The following is an 18,728-nucleotide window of genomic DNA, read 5'->3' as shown; positions in this document are numbered from 1 at the left end:
GGGCATGCGATTTCAGTTTAATACATAATAAAACTTAAACCAAAGCCCTGGACCTGAACATTTTCAAATTTTAGGGAAGTTCTGGCCCAAACTTGGTAGCCAGCCTCTAACCCTACATTTACTTGAACTCAATTCTGGGTTTATATAATTTTGAATTATGGAGAAATCAAAATGTCAGTTTTGTGGTTTTACTACACTAATAAAAATGTTCCTCAGCTTACATAATCAATTACAATACTTTTATTCAATAAGACTAAAATATACTTGAAAAACTTAGTGCACAAGTAGAGTCTAGCACATACTGAAAAATAACAGTTGATCTGAAAATGATTTATCAACCAAAGGAAATCTTAACACGTTAGAAAGTTCTGATAAATATTTCTCCATCAATTTCATTCATTCCATAATTTTAACAAATCATCTTGACTAAAATTACTGAAATGGATAATGTTAAGCATGAAATAAAATGAAGAAAGAAAGGAAGGATACCTGTTTCAACTGACTCTTTTAGTTGTTGTTATGCAACCTACCATTTACTAACCCAAAAATAGTGCTACTACTCCTATTCAAAGAAGGAATAGGAGTCCTAAATGATGGCACAGTAACAGGTGTTACCGTGCCATGCCAGCAGCACAAAGTTATTTGTCTTATAGTGAGAGCACATCACTATGGTGACAAAGCTGCGGTGTCGCGGTTTTTGCCCGCCGACCTTATGTCACCGTAGCATCTTGTGTAGACGCGCCCAGTCTGAATTACATTTACTTTTGGTAGAGAATTAGTTCACAAGTTCTAGTCCTTCATCGTATTTTCTTATATGCGGACTCAGATATGCCAGCAAAACAAAGATATCAATCTTACAGTTATCCTGTTACCAGCGCTGAAATGAACATTACTATTTCTCCGTCAATTTTCAGATAACTAAAATTTACTGTGAACATAAAATTTTAATAATGAAAATTATTAAATTGTTTATGTTTTATTTGCCTTGCAGTTGACCCCAGCCAGGGCCCGGTACTAAAAATAAAGATGGTACTTCAAAATGCTACAAATTCTAAGTATTCTCACTAAAAAGATTAACACGTGCTCACAAGTTAAGACCTTTTTAAACACAGAAGAATCAAAAACATATTTTAAAAGCTAGTGTTTCACCATGAATCATGTTGTAGTTGAATGCGTGGTATTTATATTTCTTGACCTTTTCCAAAATACAAGACATTGATATGATTTATGAGATGAATGTCTTCAGGACAACTAAAAACTTGAATGCAAAATCCAGTCCATTGCACTGAAGTGGTCAAGACTGTTATGGAACATGTATGAGACATAACTCAATAATATATAAGGCAGATTCATTCTATTTCATACCATCATGCAGACATAGTTTATTTGTATAAACAGAAATATTCACACCATATAAATAAATGAATAAATAAATGAAATACATGATCCGGGCTAAATACTTCTGTTTTGTCCTTTTTTATTATTTTGTGGTGTCTGAAGGGAGTTTTTTTCTGAGTGAAGACTAAGGATCTGATCCAGTCCTAAAACAAGCCTGGGAAGTCAATGAGTCTCTGCATGTATCTGTTCTAGTGAATCCCAGTGGTGGACTGAAATATTATTTAATCAAAGGAAACGCCCAGCGGGCACTATAAAAGCATATATGCTTTATGAGTTAGTACTCATGAAAGGAATAAAAAAAATCTGGGAGACAGGCATTCATCAGAGTTTATATGTCTCTATTGCTAGCTTTTTTTTTAAACGTCTTCACTATATTTACATTCATAAGTCAATCTTGTTCAAAATGTGATATGCATGGATGCATGCTGGCGATATAAATTCTTGAGACAAAAAATTATCCCTTGTGATTTCTCCCCAAGATTGAGGGGTCTATTTGTATTATTTCCTGTATTCTCAAGACACTAGAATACATTTTTTGCCCCTTATCTATTTTTAGGATGTAAATTCCCTCTTTTTTTTCATAGAACTTCATATACTTCTACACAGATAAAGCCATCATCTTACCTAACTTTAAATTAATGAGGGATTTGTGGGCTACTGGTTATTGTCCAAGCTAGAAAAGCTCTATGTTCAGCATGAAGACATTTCTATTTTGTCATTGTCTGTGTCTTGATTTATCACGATAAAATTATTTTTTTAACAACAATTCCAGTAAAAAATGTTCTGGCAGCAACAGGCAGAATCCTGTTGATTCTGGAGCAAGTCAGAAAACTGTAAGAGGATAAGCACAGGGCATGGAGCCCTTTTTTCTATTTAGCAGAATCATAGCTTTGAACACTTCTGTCATTGTCTATGGTCACTGTATGGCACTTATACAGCACAACACCCCAGTTCATCTCTACTCATGCTTCCCATATAGCTTAGTATGCTCACACCATGAATGATTTATCTTCCAGAAGGAAAGATGACAAATGATAATAGTTGGGAAGAAAGGTGGAATAGGGGAACAGTGACAAGAAAACAGTGCCTGGCATGTGGTGGCAAGTGGGATGACCTAGTATGAAGGGAATGGGGAAGGAGAAAATGGGGGAATACAGAGCCTGACATGGGGTAGATTAGGAGACATTGGTACAAGACAGGATTAATAGAGGCATATTGAATCTCTGGTGGTAAAGATATTGTGGGATGCTGGTAAGGGGAAAGGTGGAATTGGGACACACAAGGTCCCTGCCTAGGAGGTGGAGGCTGCAGGAAGAGTGAACTGAGGAAGGGGACATAGGGACAGACACACCTGGACATGTAATGGAGGGGGTACAAATGGCCTCTGCCACAGAAGTAAATGAAAGGCACACAGAGCTCCATGCATGAGGGAGGAACTGGAGGATTTACGGGGAGTTCTTGATATAGAGGAGCACGGAGAGGTAGCAAACAGGCTGCTTGTGGGGAGAAAGGCAGAGTCCCCTGTTGTGTACCATAAGCTTAGCCTATAATGTTTAGGAATGCACACTCCTGCTTTATCCCTATTATATCTATTACATCAAGCGTGGTTGTACTAGGCATTGACATCCACTAGCCTACTGATAAATCACTGCTGGTTGTTCCCTTCCTGGCACAGAGCAAATGACAATATGAATCTAAACATGTTTTAAAGCACTTTATCTGGTTTATTATCCAATATTACACAGTACATGATATGAAATTTTAATGATTCCATAGATTAGATAACTTAAAACTACTTTCATTAGCTTTTCTAACTGAAACTAAGTTTTATTGACAAAGTATATTTGCATACTGTAATAGTCTTATATCTGTTCAGTCTGTTACAAATCATTAAGATCATAATTTGTGATGGTGAAAACTCAGATGCAATTTTTGGCTTTGTTTCCTGATTCTTAAAATTTTTTTTGGAATTCTGCTTGGCTAGAAAAAGGGACTGAATTTTAGAAAACAGCTGTCCCAATATTCCTAGATGTAGTCATATGATTTTAGTCCTTTGCTGACCCAAGTACTGGAACATGATCTACATGAACCTTTCAGAGTTAGTTTCTGCTCTCCTCTGGCACAAGCTGTGGTTTCTTAGCCCAGCTATGGGTGGAACCCTGCAGGAAAACCAAGCTGTGATCCTGTGTCACAGAACTGCAACTACTGAAATCCAATGTCACTTTAGCAATCCCAGGGTATCCTCAGATGTTGAGATGACAGGTTGTCATAGGCTCTCCCACCTACGGCTGTGTCCTACCTATTTTTGGTGGGGGGAAAATAGGTCTAAGGCACAGGAGAGTAGTTAATGCTATTGATGACACTGTGAATTTCCTACTGGAAATCTGGTAGGCTCAGGACACTTCACAGCATATAAAGTAGCTGCACCCCTGGCTACTCACTACCCATCTTCGAAAGTCCTGGCTGCACACTGTCCAGTAGAAGGGCTTTTCAGGAGGGAAGAATACAGCAGAGCTTTCTAAATCCTGTGTCTGACTCCGCCAGTCTAAATCCTCCCTACAAGTATGAATGAAAGGGTGTCTCCAGCCCTCAGGTCACTATTTATTTCTTCTTAATGAGTTATAATAAAATACTATAACCTGCAGGTCAGTACTTAGTCAAACATGCAAGGTTAACTTGTTGGTATACAGAAAGTAGAGCCGTTCATTGTTAGCTTCACACTATTGAAAAGAGAGAGACTGCATACTTCCAGTGTGGTAAAAACCATAAGAAAGGGGAGGATTACCCTAATTCTCAGATTTCACTATAGGCAGTGTCATTCTACTGACAGTTTTGAAAACACAAAATGGTCATGAACAAAATGTAGACAGGCTTTTAGCAAGCTGTTAAAATGCACTATCTTGCATCCACTGCTGTTACAACATAAGCAATTATGTGGAGAAAAGCACCCTTGCTAATGCTCTATATAAATGTGATTTCATCATAAGTGTAATAGCAAGAACTGACACTGGACAATTTCAGAGGGTTACCTTTTGTCCTGGACGACCAGATTCTCCAGGTTCTCCCTAAAAAAAAAAAATTAAAAGATGCATAAAATACCAGATCAGAGCAAATGGTGGGGGGAAACATGACTGGGGAAGATCACAAAAGAACATTACATTAACAACATTAATTGTGGTCTAAAATGTCAGGAAGTTTGCTCAAAGCTGACCACTATTATAAACAGTAAGTTACCTTAATTCCTGCAGCAGATGATCCAGGGTCACCCTAATATGAAATCCACAAAGAACATTGATCACGCTTATCATGTACATAGATTTGCATGAAGCAGATACAAGAAACAATATGGACACAATTATCCTGACACAGTCTCAAGGTGCCTCTCAGTTACAATAGCAGTTAATATGCTCTTAGACACTGCATACCAATGTGACCATTGACAAAAAATATTCTTTACAGGAACAACCCAGCTTTCAAAGAAATGCAGATGAGGGATTTTCTTTCCATTTATCCTGACAACATAATAAACCAATTCATTTTATTGAAGTTTCTCAAGCAATAATAGAGTTGCTGCAATAAATATGGATTTTAAATAGGTGTACAGCAGAAAGCTGGAAGGATGCCCAGTGTTCTGACATCTCCAGATTGCTGATGCACAGTATAACTCATTAGCTGTCTTTTTCAAAGGGCATAACTGATCCCTTTGGTCTACGTCTACGGATGGCAAGTGTCAGGCCTGAAATGACAAAGCCTTTGTGTTAATGACATTCAGTCTCAAAGAGCCCAGTGACCCCTCCATTTATCTTAATAAAGACACATCACAGTAACTAGCTCTTTTCCTCAGTTTCTCTTCACCATTTTATCCTGGTGTTTTTATGCAGCTCAGTGTTGTAAGTAAGAGGACAATGTCAGAGCATTTGTAATTTATTTTCCTGGTAAAGCTCTGTTCTGATGAAGTACCTAGCTTTCAAAAAGCTTTTCCTTTTTTTTCCCCTGCAGTTTTCAGTTGGGCCAACTGGGTCTGATTGAGGTAACTTGCTGGAGGGTACAGAATCAGCTGGTGGCTTCACCAGAGATGCTTGCTGCCAGCCCTTCATTCTTTGCTCTGTGTGTAACCTTCACAGACTTTGGAAAATTCTTGTGTCATATTTTACTGTGGTTTGCCTTAAATGAGATGCCAAAGGAGAATGGAAGAACTAAGCTAATTAAATATCACCCCCCCCACTAGATAAACTGTATTATTCAACTTAGTTAAATAAATTAAGCAGAAGTTGCAGAAGTTGTCTCTAGCAGCTGTATGTACAGAGTTTATTATTAATTACAATTGGTCATTAAAATTAATAAATCACATCACAGTAAGTCAACTTCAAGTTGCACAGAAGTATGCTACTGACTTACATGTAGAAGTAAAATAGCTAATACATACAACATATTTTGGATGTATTAGCACAACACATCTGTTAGGTATTATTATTATTATTAGCATGGTATAAAAAACTACCTGTTGATGATTGGATGGTAAGCTGAATGAATGGCTGTGATGATTTCATGTTTTAAAAGCCCATTCTTTGATATTATTTTGAGTATTATACAGTAATAAATTAAATGGTGTAAGGCCCTGTGCTCACAGCCTTTTGAGGATTAGGACTAGATTTCCTTTTCATAGCTATTTGCAGTTCTTTCCAGAGGGTAAAGAAACAACAAAAGGCAATTTTCTGAAAGGTTGATTCATGTCTAGAAACCTGAGCTGCCTCATTTTGATAGACAAGTATGAGTGATAATGCTGCTGTCCTTCATAAGCACGTACAACTGTGAAATCTCAAGGACTTTTGATAGCTATAAAGTAGCAAAGCAACTGGTGAGAGACATTTGTAAGTTAAGCATTTTAAGGGATAATACCAGAGAGAGTGGAAATAAAACACAAAGTGTTTATAATCTACCTTCATGCAAGAATGAAAATTAATATGGGATTAGAGTAAAAACTATAGCTAGAGCATGTTCTTAGTTCTTCACTAGGTCAAGCTGGTTTCAGAATGAAAGAACTTTAGCAGGGAATACACACATGGGATAGCATGTCAAGGAGACGCGGTTGTTTGAAAGGCCCACAGTTAGAACAGGAAAGCATAAGCAAGTGCTAGTGGGTTCTGCTCTCACATCTGAGATCTACAATGGTTCACTTATGCTAGCATTTCCAAACTTAGAAACCTACATGTAGGCTGTGAAATCCATATTTATGTAATGAAATCAATTCAGGTTGCAGATGCTTCCTGTACCTTGCCTTGAGAACCCAATGCTCAATTAGTCTGGCAGCTTTCTGCAGCTCATCAATTCAGGTAACCGCCCTTCAAACAGTGATGTTCTAAGATGCATCCCATATTGCAGAATCCAGATAGCTATTGTTCTGGGACAGGAGGTACATGGTATGTTTTAGGGAAAAAACATCATGAAAGCTATAGGCAAGCACCCAGTGTTAATGGTACAGAACAGAGGCTCATGGAGAGATCTGGTGGACCCCAGTGCCATGTACATCTATGGAAACAGGTAAAAAAGGCATGGCTTGCTCCATACCCCGCCACAAAAGATACTGGCTAATGAAGAGTATGACAGGCTTCTTCTCACTGAGCTACCTCAAGACCCTATAACCATGTTGAAAGAAAAAGCCATAAAACTTCTGTCTCCTTAAAGTGATCCTGCTGCTGACAGGTATAAGCACATGTGTAGATGGCACCTAACTGCAGAGTAAAGCATCACCATCTACATGTGCAACACTATTAGACTGTAGTAAACTAATTAATGCCACTGTACGAAAGTACTGTTGGGGACAAGTACTATCTTAGGGTGGGGTAATTAACTGTGATTAAATGCATGTGTAGATGCTGAACCTGGGAGCAGTTTATTCTAGCTCAAATTGCTCTGGAGTTTATGCTTTGAATTAATTGCACATGCAGATGCACCCATATTGACTCTGATAAGTCAAAAAAAAAAAAAAAGGCAGAAAAGCCAGAGCTCCTAATCTTATTTATACTGAAGAAGAAGCAGCATCACTAACAAAATTATCAACCATTGGGGTAAATTCATCCCTGAATTAATTATAATGATTATACTGCAAGCTGCCCTCCCTCTCCCTTTCAACATGATCAAGATTAGCATAGGTCATATTCTGCTCTAAATTCTGCTTGTAGAGATGTGGAGTAATTACAGTGACTTCTATACTTACTCTTAAACCTCCCTACCAAATGAGTTCAATGTCCTTCTATACCTTTCTTACAATATCTAAATGGATGTAAAGCCTTACACCCTTTATTCTACCTGGCAGTTTTTTTGTTAGGGAGGTGGAAAGGGAATCAATTCAAGTCCACTATGCTACATTGTCTCCTTTGTTCCAACCCAGACATTTGTCATATAACAACTAGTCTGATGCTAGTAAAGTAATGAGCCTGGCACAGCCAATATCTAAACCCATGCAATCCCAGTACTCCTTACAAGTGCCTGGAAATTGGACTGGGTGAGAGCCATAAGTGTTTCAGAACTCCAGTGAATTAAGTTAAAGTTCTTCAGATAAATGGTGAGTCATCTGCTCACCTACATTTTCCAAAACTCCATCCTAATTAGACTGGCAAACCATTTGAAGTCCATGCAAAAACACTTAAATGTCCTGCTTTGGAAGGATTTTGAACAGAATGGAAATAGATCTTTTTAGCAAGCTTACGATCCAGGGTATATCTATACTCTAGACTTCAACATAATGTCAAGATACCTTGCCCTACTGTTCAATGAGCTAGCTTAGGACCAGAAGCACTCTAGCTGTGGCAACCTGAAATACCAAGTAGTCCAATTTACCCTGCTTCTCAGCAGTGGAGATATACCCCACCAGTGTGTTTATTTGGATGCATGCCAGCTATATCAATAGCTGACAAACTTGAAGAAGTTTGTCAGCTGTGCGCCCTAGAGAAATTCTTAACTTTATTTGCTTCCTACTGTTTCATTCACGTATACATGATCCATTTATATGATCTACTATTTCCAATGATTTGCCTAGAGATGATGGTCTCAGAGCATAGAAAAATGGCCTGAGGCAAGCAATGGAATAAAGATCAAAGGCTGTCATTTTGTTAAATAAGAAAGCTACAGTTAAATGGATTTTTAAATAGGGTGTTAAACCCTACTTCTAACTTTAGGGTGTGCCCTCTACTAGCAGTTGTGTTTCTGACTTCACATCTCCATAGCATTTTGAGCTGATAAGGTTGGAAAGACTTAAACAGTTTTACTAACTAAAGCAATGTTATCAAACAAAAACCTAAGGGAAACTCATTATTAATCAATCCATTATACAATTAACTACATGGGCAGAATAAAATGTTTTTGTGTTGTCCTATAATTGTGATATATTAAGCAGGAAACCTGTTAGAAGCATATTGCTGTCAAACAGCTGAAACAAAACAAATATATATTATACACAAAAATATAGGTTTAGAGTTTCATAGATCATGAGGTCAGAATGGACCATTATGACCAACTCACTTTATTTCCTGTCTAACACAGATCTGGAACTCCTCTGAATTCATCTTTGTTTGAAGCAGAGTATATTTTTTGGGGGAAAATGACTCAGTTTAACTTCCCCTTTTCTGATCACATCACAGGGGGTACACCAAAAAAATAAAAAAAAAATAAAAAAAACATACATTCTTTGGAAACCTCTGCAATATGCACCCATGCTGAATGAGCTGACTTAAAGGCACAGAGCCAGATCATCAGCTGGCATGACCTAGCATAATGATTCCAAACATTTGGGGGTTTTGATTACCATAACTCTCTTGGCTTCTTCATTGGAAACTAATGTCAAAGGAGGCCAACTTTTTCTTGTAGAACTTTATTTTCCTATGTAATCATGGAAAGGGCTTCCTGCTCTGAGGAACACAATGCTTTGTCCCCCTGAACTGTCATTTCCTGCATCCCGAAAGGTCTTAAAAGATCTCCTGGAGACACTGCATCTCTGAACAGAGGTCCTGTTCCTTGCCACATTTCTTTTGCCCCAACTCTTTAGCAGCGTGGTTAAATGGATCTTTGTCGCTTTTACAGAGGCATATTGTGTGTGGGAGAAAGGAAGGGGATGAAAGTACTGTCACAGGCATAGTCTTCCCATGTCAATCTTGAAAACAAGTCCCCCAGTGCACATCCTGGTTAGAACTGTAACCTTAGTACTAGAAACCTGAATCATTCACCAGCCAGATGGAACAACAGTAGTTTGATAGCTTGTGACCCAACTTTTTGCATGACACATTCTTCTGCAGAATAGACCTTCATAAAGTTTGCTGATGGATTCCATGCTATAACAACTCTAGTATATATTCAGAGACCATTTTTTTCCTCATATTTGTGAGGATAGGTTAAAGTAAAATCACCCAAATTCATAAAATCTCTCTTTGTGTATTTTCCTTTTGGTCACATCCCTCTTTCATTTCTTAAGGACATCCTTTCATCCCTAGTCATTAATAAATTTACCTTTTCACCCATGGCACCTTTGGGTCCATTTTCTCCAGCATCACCCTACAAGTAAAAAAAATAATGTTTACGCAAGAATACAGCATCCAGACGTAGCAATTCTCAAACAGCATTGCCAAGCTAACAGTTGTAATTAATTAGCTGGTATGTATATAGCATGACTAAAAACATATTTAGGTATTTGAAGTTACAAACTAATTGAGTACTCATGCAACTAAAATCCACAGAAGGAGAAAACATGGTACGATGTATTTCATTTAGGTTGCCTGAAGTACAACTTTTACTATTGTTATGTGTGTTCAGTGATAGGAAAGACTCTGCAAAGTTATAAAGTCCTTCATAGCTCCTTGAGAAAACACAAGCTGTCACATCACTTCATCTTTTTGTCAGTTTAGTCTACAGACTTCTCCAGTTCATTTTGGCCCAGCAATGAAGAACTGTTTTTATGATGATTCAGCACAGAAACAGCCAATACATGTGTTTCACCAGAGAGACATTGACCGAGACCCATCTGATCAAAGAAAGTTAGCAGCTACTAACTTCCAATATATTTTATTAGGATTTTGAAGTGATTCATGATATGCTCTTTGACTTTCAAGTATTTCCCCATGAATCAGTCACAAGCTAGCAAAACTTCAATAAAATCCAGAATGAGCTGCCAAAGCTGTCCATGCCTATGTGAAAATGCTAAGTACTATTTATTATTAAAAGAGAGGACGTCCAGCTAATACTCCCAGCCCCAGCTAGCAGAAAAGTTCCTTATTTTAAGTTATCTTTTCTTCCCAGAGATACTTCAAAAATATTACCCATATGCAAAGAGGTTGACCCTTATTTATACTAATTTATCTGCATTAAAGCAACAGTACTTGAGAAGGGCTTTACTGTAAATGAGAACCAGGCCCAAAGACTGCTACAGAATAGCAAGAAACAAGAGAGAATCATTTTTTAAAAATATTTTTCATTATACAAAAAGCATTGATAAATATTATCTGTAAATGGCCCAAAGAGTAGAATAGTGTGCAATGACGAAATACACAGAATCCTGTGCAAGCAATAGATAACTCTCATTTATACCGTATTCGCTGAGCAATTTTCATTGCTTTTAAACTTTTCATGTGTTCCTATCCTCCCACTCCCCTGCTTCCATACCTGGTTGGAGTTACTTTCAGGAATGGCTAGAGGTAGAGGCATAATTGGATGCCTGAAAGCTCTGGGTGGTAGCAGTGTACATGGCAGCATCACCAGCTGTGGCACTGCAGGCACGGTGGCGGCCTAGCCGGCAGCACAGCTGCTGCCATTTTTGTGCTCCACCCTCAAGGTCAGTACCCAGAGCTGATGCCCTAGTTGCTTCCCCTTCATTATGCTACTGGCTCTCAACTACTTGCCTCATTGCCCCAGAATGAGGAAATTTTAAGAGGGTCAAAATACATACGGCCACTGTGTGATCTGACAAACCAAAACAGACCTTTAAGGAAATGCAGCCAGGTTTTGTTTTTGGCAGCTGTGAGATTGCACTAAATTTTATTCACAGGGGATGGACTGGCCCCCAACCCTCCCCATGAGGTCTGTAGCAGCCAAGAATTGGGCTCCTAGTGTTCCCAAGAGCACTTTTTTGTAGTCTGATTTTGAATCACTGACTTTTATGGCAGTTACTAAAATCTAGTGGCAGGAGAATAGAAATACAGGGTTACAGCTGTTTGAGATGTCTAGACATTCAAGGCAAATCAATTGCTCCCCACTCATAAAATGGCTATAACTCCTCAAGGCAGTCTAATAAATCTGCATAATAAATGGGATGTTACGTTGGGATGGTCCCCTTAAGTTAGAAAAACATCTAATCTTTCTGAGAGAAAGTTTTCATTTAATAGTCCACCCCAAATTTGATATAAAATTCCACTTAGCCAGAGAGCTTTATTATAATAGACAGGCTATTCCATACACCCTAAACATGATCATAGTGGCTAATTATATCTAGCAAAATTTTAATTAAAGACCTGGTGAAGCACAAAAATACCCTGCAGAGCCGAAATGGAAAATCTTTCCAGGCATATTAAACACTTTACATCATGGCTTAGGCACTGGTTTTATCATGACACTTTTTAAGAAAGCTAAGATATGATCATGATGAAATATAACGGGCAAAAATAATGGACGTACAATACATGACATCCAATAATGATGAAACATAATAGGCAAAAATAATGGACGTACAATACATGACAGGTATTAATCTGTGTGCCAAATAAACAAATACATGAATACTGAAATTGTTCATATGTCTTGAAATCTAAAGAGAGTCAAACATTTCTTAGGGTGATATCTTTTACTGGACTAACTGCATGATCATAATTGAAATTTAACGAAAGTGACAATCAGATAGGAAAGTGCTGATTGTGATGTTTACATTTTGGGGTAAGTTTTCTAAAGTACTCTATATGTGTCTTCCCAATTTGCAAGTGTGATTTCCATCTGTGATTCTGAGTACACAGAAAATGAATTGTGGGTACAAGCTCTATTTACATCTACAATCAGATAGACTTACGCAGATCTGGAGCTGTAATTCAATTGCAGATGCAAAAAGTGAGTGAAAACTTCTGACAAGCAAATGGCTCCCCCCAAAGTGTGGCCACCATTTTGAAACCATGGCTCTTTCTATTTATAGAAGATCAAACTATGCATCTCTTTCTCACATTAGGAAGTATCTTTCTCCTTGATTAGCTCCACACATTATGTTGCTTCAAGTACAAACCTTCCTCATGTTAAGAAGCGCTTTTTCACATGAGGACTACCACTGAAGTTCTGTCCTCACTGACTCCCCTTGCAAGTGAGAAGAGAATCAGATTCTCTCAGCCGTACCTAATGTGACCCACACAATAATACGGTGCTAAGCAGCAGAGAACTGTGCCCTGCCTCTGCCCCTCTGAGAACTGGGTATCTATCACTGGGCATCTATCATCAGAAATCTAGACAGATCACCATGCAATCTGACATTTCTGTAATGAATGACTATTCACAGACAAGCAGAATCCCAAGACAAATTATGAAAAGAGTTGATTTTCCATGTATTCATAATAGGTATATCTTCTTTCAATATTGTTTGTAGAGACAAAGCTTAACTCCACACTCCTTGCATGTGTTAGCAAACATGTAGAAAATATACAGTCTCATTGGATTCAACAGAATTACTTGCTTAAGCAGGTGCTACTTTGTATGAGTCAGGATTGTGTAATGGCCACAGTCTTGAGAGTTTAGCGACTTAATTCTAGTTACTAACTTCCGACATGGTCAGCAGATGGTCACTGATAGATCAGCATCAGCAGTGAGGATAATTCTTCAAAACAAGACAAACACAGGGAAAGTGAAATATGCCTCACCTTTTCTCCGCGTTCTCCTGGATCCCCCTGATCAAAGGAGTCAGAAGAAAGAAATCTTGATTTTATTAACATATGCAATGTTCAGAGTGAGTCATTACATGGCTAAACAGAAGGGTCATGAGACATCAGACAACATATTCAATACAAGGCGCTGTAGAGCAGCTGTATTTTATTTAATACTATGGATTATTCCAGAGAAGAAGTCATGTCATGAATGATTCAAAATAAAATTCCTATGAGCTACCCAACATTGTACTTGCAGTGCCATCCACAGTTAAAAGACTGGTAATTTTGTGTGTATGACTCATCTTGGTTTCTTACTCTGGCTTACACAGAAGGTAAAAATCAGGGTCATGTCTCCATAAAGAAAATCATCAGGATAAAGAGAAACCAAAAGAAAATGTACACAGCTCTTCTCCTTGCTGAAGGAGAGGGAAAAAATAAATGAGAATTCTTGAGGGTGAACAGCAGATCTTCACAATTGTGAAGAAAGGAAAACCTTTTAAGCACCTTGACCAGATTCATAATATAGGACAGAGTAAAAAGCCTTCAGTGTTCCCAAAGCGCAAAATAAAAGACAGTTTATAGCTAGTACTTTTAAAAATTACAATGGGCTCAAGAGGACAGTTCAAAGGCCTATATATATTCATATGCTGAATCTGACCCTGACAACTCATCATTGCATTTTCGACCACTCTAGCTTATCCCCATCCCTTTGGATGGCAGATGGTCTCTAGGCAACTCCATGAATACTGCTGTGAATACAAATTAAACATTAACTGCCATCATTTGGCTTTCACAGTGGATAAAGTGAGAAAAGGCTATACCCCCACATGGCTTGTTCTTTTTCCTGATGGACAAGAAGCAACACAACAAATTCTAAAGTCTGCCCCGGCTGTCTGTCACTGCCAATGTGATGGTAAAAGCAGCTGAGCGAGCACCCACAGATACTCTCATACAGATGAATGGATTAGACCCTGGTGTTACCCTTTCTGAGAGGCCACCAATCCAAACATGTTGCACACACAGAAAAAAGTTGTTTAAAAAAAATATGCTTGTTTTTGCTATAATGACTAGTGGCCCAACCTTCCTTCGCTGGAGTTTTCTGCTAACTTCTAAAAGAGCAGGATCAGATCACACATTTTAACCTTGAAGCTTATCAAATAATTGAGCACAGTGATCCTCGAAAAAAAGTCTGAAATATATGTCAGGAGCATAAATAAAGGCCTAGGAAAAGAGCTCCAAATTTCCAAACACTTGAACATATGGCTTGCAGTACATATCCATGTATCAGTGATGCTGGCTGGAATTGTATGCATGCCATGGAAAAATATACTGCTTTATAGTGAAATATGGAAAACTTTACAGCACTGATGTATGTAGGAAGATCATTGAAGAAAAATCATGAAATAAGCCAAGCCAAAGCATGACAGAGCCATTCAGCTGTGCTTCTGTGCTTTAATTTTAACCAGTTTTGTATACTAACCTTAAGTCCAGGTGTTCCCCTTTCTCCAGCTGCACCAGGCAAACCTGGATCACCCTAGAATGGCAATAAATACAGAGACTGATAAAAACAAGATGAAGAATATCATCAATATTCTAACCAAATATCCTCTAGTGGAGAATAGGTAACAATGAACAAATACCAAACGCATTCCATTTAAATACAGGCATACTTCGTTTTATTGCGCTTTGCTTTATTGCGCTTCGCAGACATTGCGTTTTTTACAAATTGAAGGTTTGTGGCAACCCTGCGTCGAGCAAGTCTATCGGCACCATTTTTCCATTGGCGCCATTTTTCCAACAACATTTGCTCACTTCGTGTCTGTGTCACATTTTGGTAATTCTCGCAATATTTCAAACTCAAATTTTGAAAGAAGTTCTACTGTGGGTAAAATGCTATCAAACAGCATTGCATGCTACAGAGAAATCTTTCGTGAAAGGAAGAGTCAATTGATGCGGCAAACTTCATTGTTGTCTTATTTTAAGAAATTGCCACATCCACCCCAACCTTCAGCAACCACCACCCTGATCAGTCAGCAGCCATCAACATCGAGGCAAGACCCTCCACCAGCAAAAAGATTATGACTCGCTGAAGGCTCAGATGATGGTTAGCATTTTTTAGCAATAAAGTATTTTTTAATTAAGGTATATACATTGGTTTTTTAGACATAATGCTATTGCACACTTAATAGACTACAGTATAGTGTAAACATAACTTTTATATGCACTGGGAAACCAAAAAATTCATGTGACTCGCTTTATTGCGATATTCGCTTTATTGCGGTGGTCTGGAACCGAACCCGCAATATCTCCGAGGTATGCCTGTAAATATCTGAAAGTTGGGGTGCTTATATTTAGCATTCTGAACCACTTGGGATGGCTTCTGATTTCAGTTACTACAATATAAGTCAGTCACTGGAGTCAGTGAGTTTACAGAGTTGTAAGATGGAGATGAGAGAATGATCAAGACCTTTGAGCCTGCAAAACTGACCCATTAACCTCATACAAGTAGCCTTTCAAAGGCATGTGCCCTTTCATAGAGTGAATCTGACGTTGACAATTTATCTCTTCATTTTTTGACCTTTCTAGCTCATCCCTGCATTTTTGACCCCTCTAGGTCATCCCCAGTCATTTGGATGGAAGTCTGCCATCCAAAGACTGCCAGTATCTCCTCTTATTCAGCCTGGAAAAGCACAAAAAGACTAGTATTGGACAGATGTTTTATTGCATTGTATTGTGTTGAAAACTATTGAGTTACTCTGGCACTTCAGTTCTAATCTCAGTCATAAGACAGATATGCAGAGACTTGTGGAAAATTATGACAAAAAATGCTAGATTTCAAAAAGGCCCAGTTCTAGAAATGAAAGTTTTGGGGGAGTTGGTGATCTTTTAATTTTTGTATGTGAACTCATTTGGCCATTTCTCTTAGCTTGGTACTTGTAATAAGGGCTGATAGTTGAAAATGAAGTGATTTCGAGGTTTTTATTATTCTCATTATAATTTTGAAATAAAGTAGTTCTCATTTTTGTTCCCATACAGGTAAATGAAGACAAGTTTAAAAAAAATGTAATGGATACTTCACCAAATTAATACGTTTAAGAAGTTAACAAATAATGCCCCCAATAAACTCTTCTTTGTTCAAACATTTAATGAGATAATCATCAGCCTCAGTAACTTTTAATAACACACATGCAGAGTACAGTCTACTGTAACTACGAGTCTTTGTAAAAAGTATTAAAATGGCACAAGATTTAAAAAATGCATGCCTAAAAGTGGACTCCAAAATTCATAGTTAGGTACTTAAATTAAAAGGTCTGGTTTTCAAAAGTGCTTAACCTTCAATAGCTCCCCTTATAATCGAACTATAAATGGACACAAGCAATGCAGAAGAGTCTACATTTAATGTTCAGGAACTCAGAGGACAAAATGATGTTTGGAGAATTATTCAAGCCTTGCCTTGCCTTCTCTTTTTTCTTCATAGAAAATCAGGCAATTTCCCTAACAAGTTATTTTGTAAGTAAATGTTATAGGAGTCCTATCACGGAATCTAGTTGCAACCTCCATTCGAAAGAGACTAGTTTTCTGCAACATTTGCCACAGGCAAGAGCCTTTGCCATTTTTAACTTCTTTAATCATTTACAAAGCACATATATAGAATACAGCTCCTGTTGAGATTCTCCCAAAAGCATGTGTGACATGCAGTGAGGAAAGTCTTCGAAGCAGGAGATGAGCCATCTAATCACCATGACGGTTACACGGTTACAGGGAGGAATAAAGTCACAGTCAATGTTCCCCAGGATTCTTGAATGTGTCCAGTCTGATACTGTAGTAGACAAGCTTGACCCATCAGGAGGCAAGCATTTACAGCTACTGACTCTCAAGCATCAGGGCCCTACAAAGGGCTACCCTAAAAAGCACTTGAAGAAAAACTGTCATTTGAGACAACAAGTTGGAAAAGGCACTTGCATGTACACTCATTTCTCCTCCTCCCCTCCAAAGAATGAGTCACTGTTCATTTCTGTCCCCTTCCCTTAAAACAGCTGTTGCCCACTGATACTCTCTCAGTGCTTAAGTCTTTAATCAAAGTGTCAGGGTTCCAAGGCTCCATCTTCTACTAGGGCCTGCATATCAGTGGTATTAATGCCTGTAGCTACCAGGGTGGTAGAGAGAGACTGCTAAAGTAGGTCAGAAGAATCAGCTTATTTTCCCTGAAATCAAGGGAAAACCTTAAGCTGTTATCTGGTTAGAGTAAAACCCTCTTAAAATAACAGTCTTGTCCTGAACCTCTTTGCAAGTCTCTCTAACGTAGTTCTTCTGTCCTCTGTGCTGGATTTTTGGCACTGCTGGTACAAGGGCAGAGGGTATGCCCCACAGGAGATCAGCTCTAGAGGAAAGAGAGACTGAAGGCAGGACTTCAGGAACAGTTTATGAGTGACCTAATGGTTCTGAGATGATTTTCTTCCTCTGAATTTAATGACCAGCACTTCAGGGATAATCTCACTTTCTGACTTTAATAATACATACTTTCCCTTCAATTTTTCATCTTCAGAAAATTGTTTTGTTTCTGGGGACTCATCTACCCAGGGATGTTTAGCTAAAGCACAGTAACACAGTACTCTTTCATCCACTGTGCAGTAAGTTCATCGATTGTGCCCTTGTGCCACCATAAAAAATGGGGTGCAAAGGTGGCAAACAGGCATCCTTGCCTCTTGTTATGTACTAATTGCCCACAAACATTTGCACAAACAAATCTAATCACAGACTGTGGTTCTTATGGGGAGGACACATATTGCATGCTCCTACAGACACGTGTAAGTGCATGTTCGTGCTGCCCTGCCCCAACCCAGGGCATGCATCTGCAAGCAGAAAACACCTGGGGGATGCGTGACCTGGGTTAGATCCCCTTGCAGGGGGATTCCTGGGTCACATGTCTGCAGGTGGAGGAACCCATAGGCCATTTTCCCTCTGGATCAGGCCCCTGAAGCTCCAAGAGTGGCAGATGAGCAACCATGTGGCACAGAAGCTATGGCGATGTCTGCTTCTACTGATCAGCTGTGCTTGGACACATCTCAGCACAGCTGATGCCATAACAAAAACGACATCTATTTATACTTTAAGGGCAAGCCTTATGGGCAGTTACTGTGAAGTAGCAGATGTGCTATAAATCCTGCCCCACATACCTCATGGCAAACAGTTCATGGGCAGATACACTTAAGCCTCATACAGACATTCAGTTCCTTCTGGGAGAGTGGATGCTCTCTCAGGAGAAACCACAAGTGTATAGGGCTAATTAAAGACTGTCGAAAAGCCCCAGGCTGAATCGATTCAATCTTCACAGGTTAGTCTAAGCTGCAAAGATTGAACTGATAAGCAAATGAATAGACATTCATGTTTGATCCTGGAAATGCAGCCACATGCCTGCAGTGACCCAGGCCAATAGCCAGGGAGCAA

General features: G+C 38.7%; 1 protein-coding gene across 1 annotated transcript in view; it reads right to left on the bottom strand.

Moving 5' to 3' along the window:
• LOC149870708 (uncharacterized) overlaps positions 1-18,728 on the bottom strand; it is a 248,949-nt gene that overhangs the window by 77,699 nt on the left and 152,522 nt on the right. The window contains exons 11-15 of the mRNA XM_090036721.1: positions 14,761-14,814; positions 13,275-13,301; positions 9,901-9,945; positions 4,633-4,665; positions 4,428-4,463 (exon numbers count right to left, since the gene is read on the bottom strand). Of these exons, the coding sequence (XP_089892847.1) occupies positions 4,428-4,463; positions 4,633-4,665; positions 9,901-9,945; positions 13,275-13,301; positions 14,761-14,814 (195 nt within the window). The remainder of the gene's footprint in view (positions 1-4,427; positions 4,464-4,632; positions 4,666-9,900; positions 9,946-13,274; positions 13,302-14,760; positions 14,815-18,728) is intronic.

The sequence above is a fragment of the Crocodylus siamensis genome, chromosome 2 (genome assembly GCF_052110815.1).
Source record: "Crocodylus siamensis isolate JL-2025a chromosome 2, ASM5211081v1, whole genome shotgun sequence".
NCBI classification, from domain to species: Eukaryota; Metazoa; Chordata; order Crocodylia; family Crocodylidae; genus Crocodylus; species Crocodylus siamensis.
Note: the sequence above shows the minus strand (reverse complement) of the source record. Positions and strands in the feature narration are given on the sequence as shown.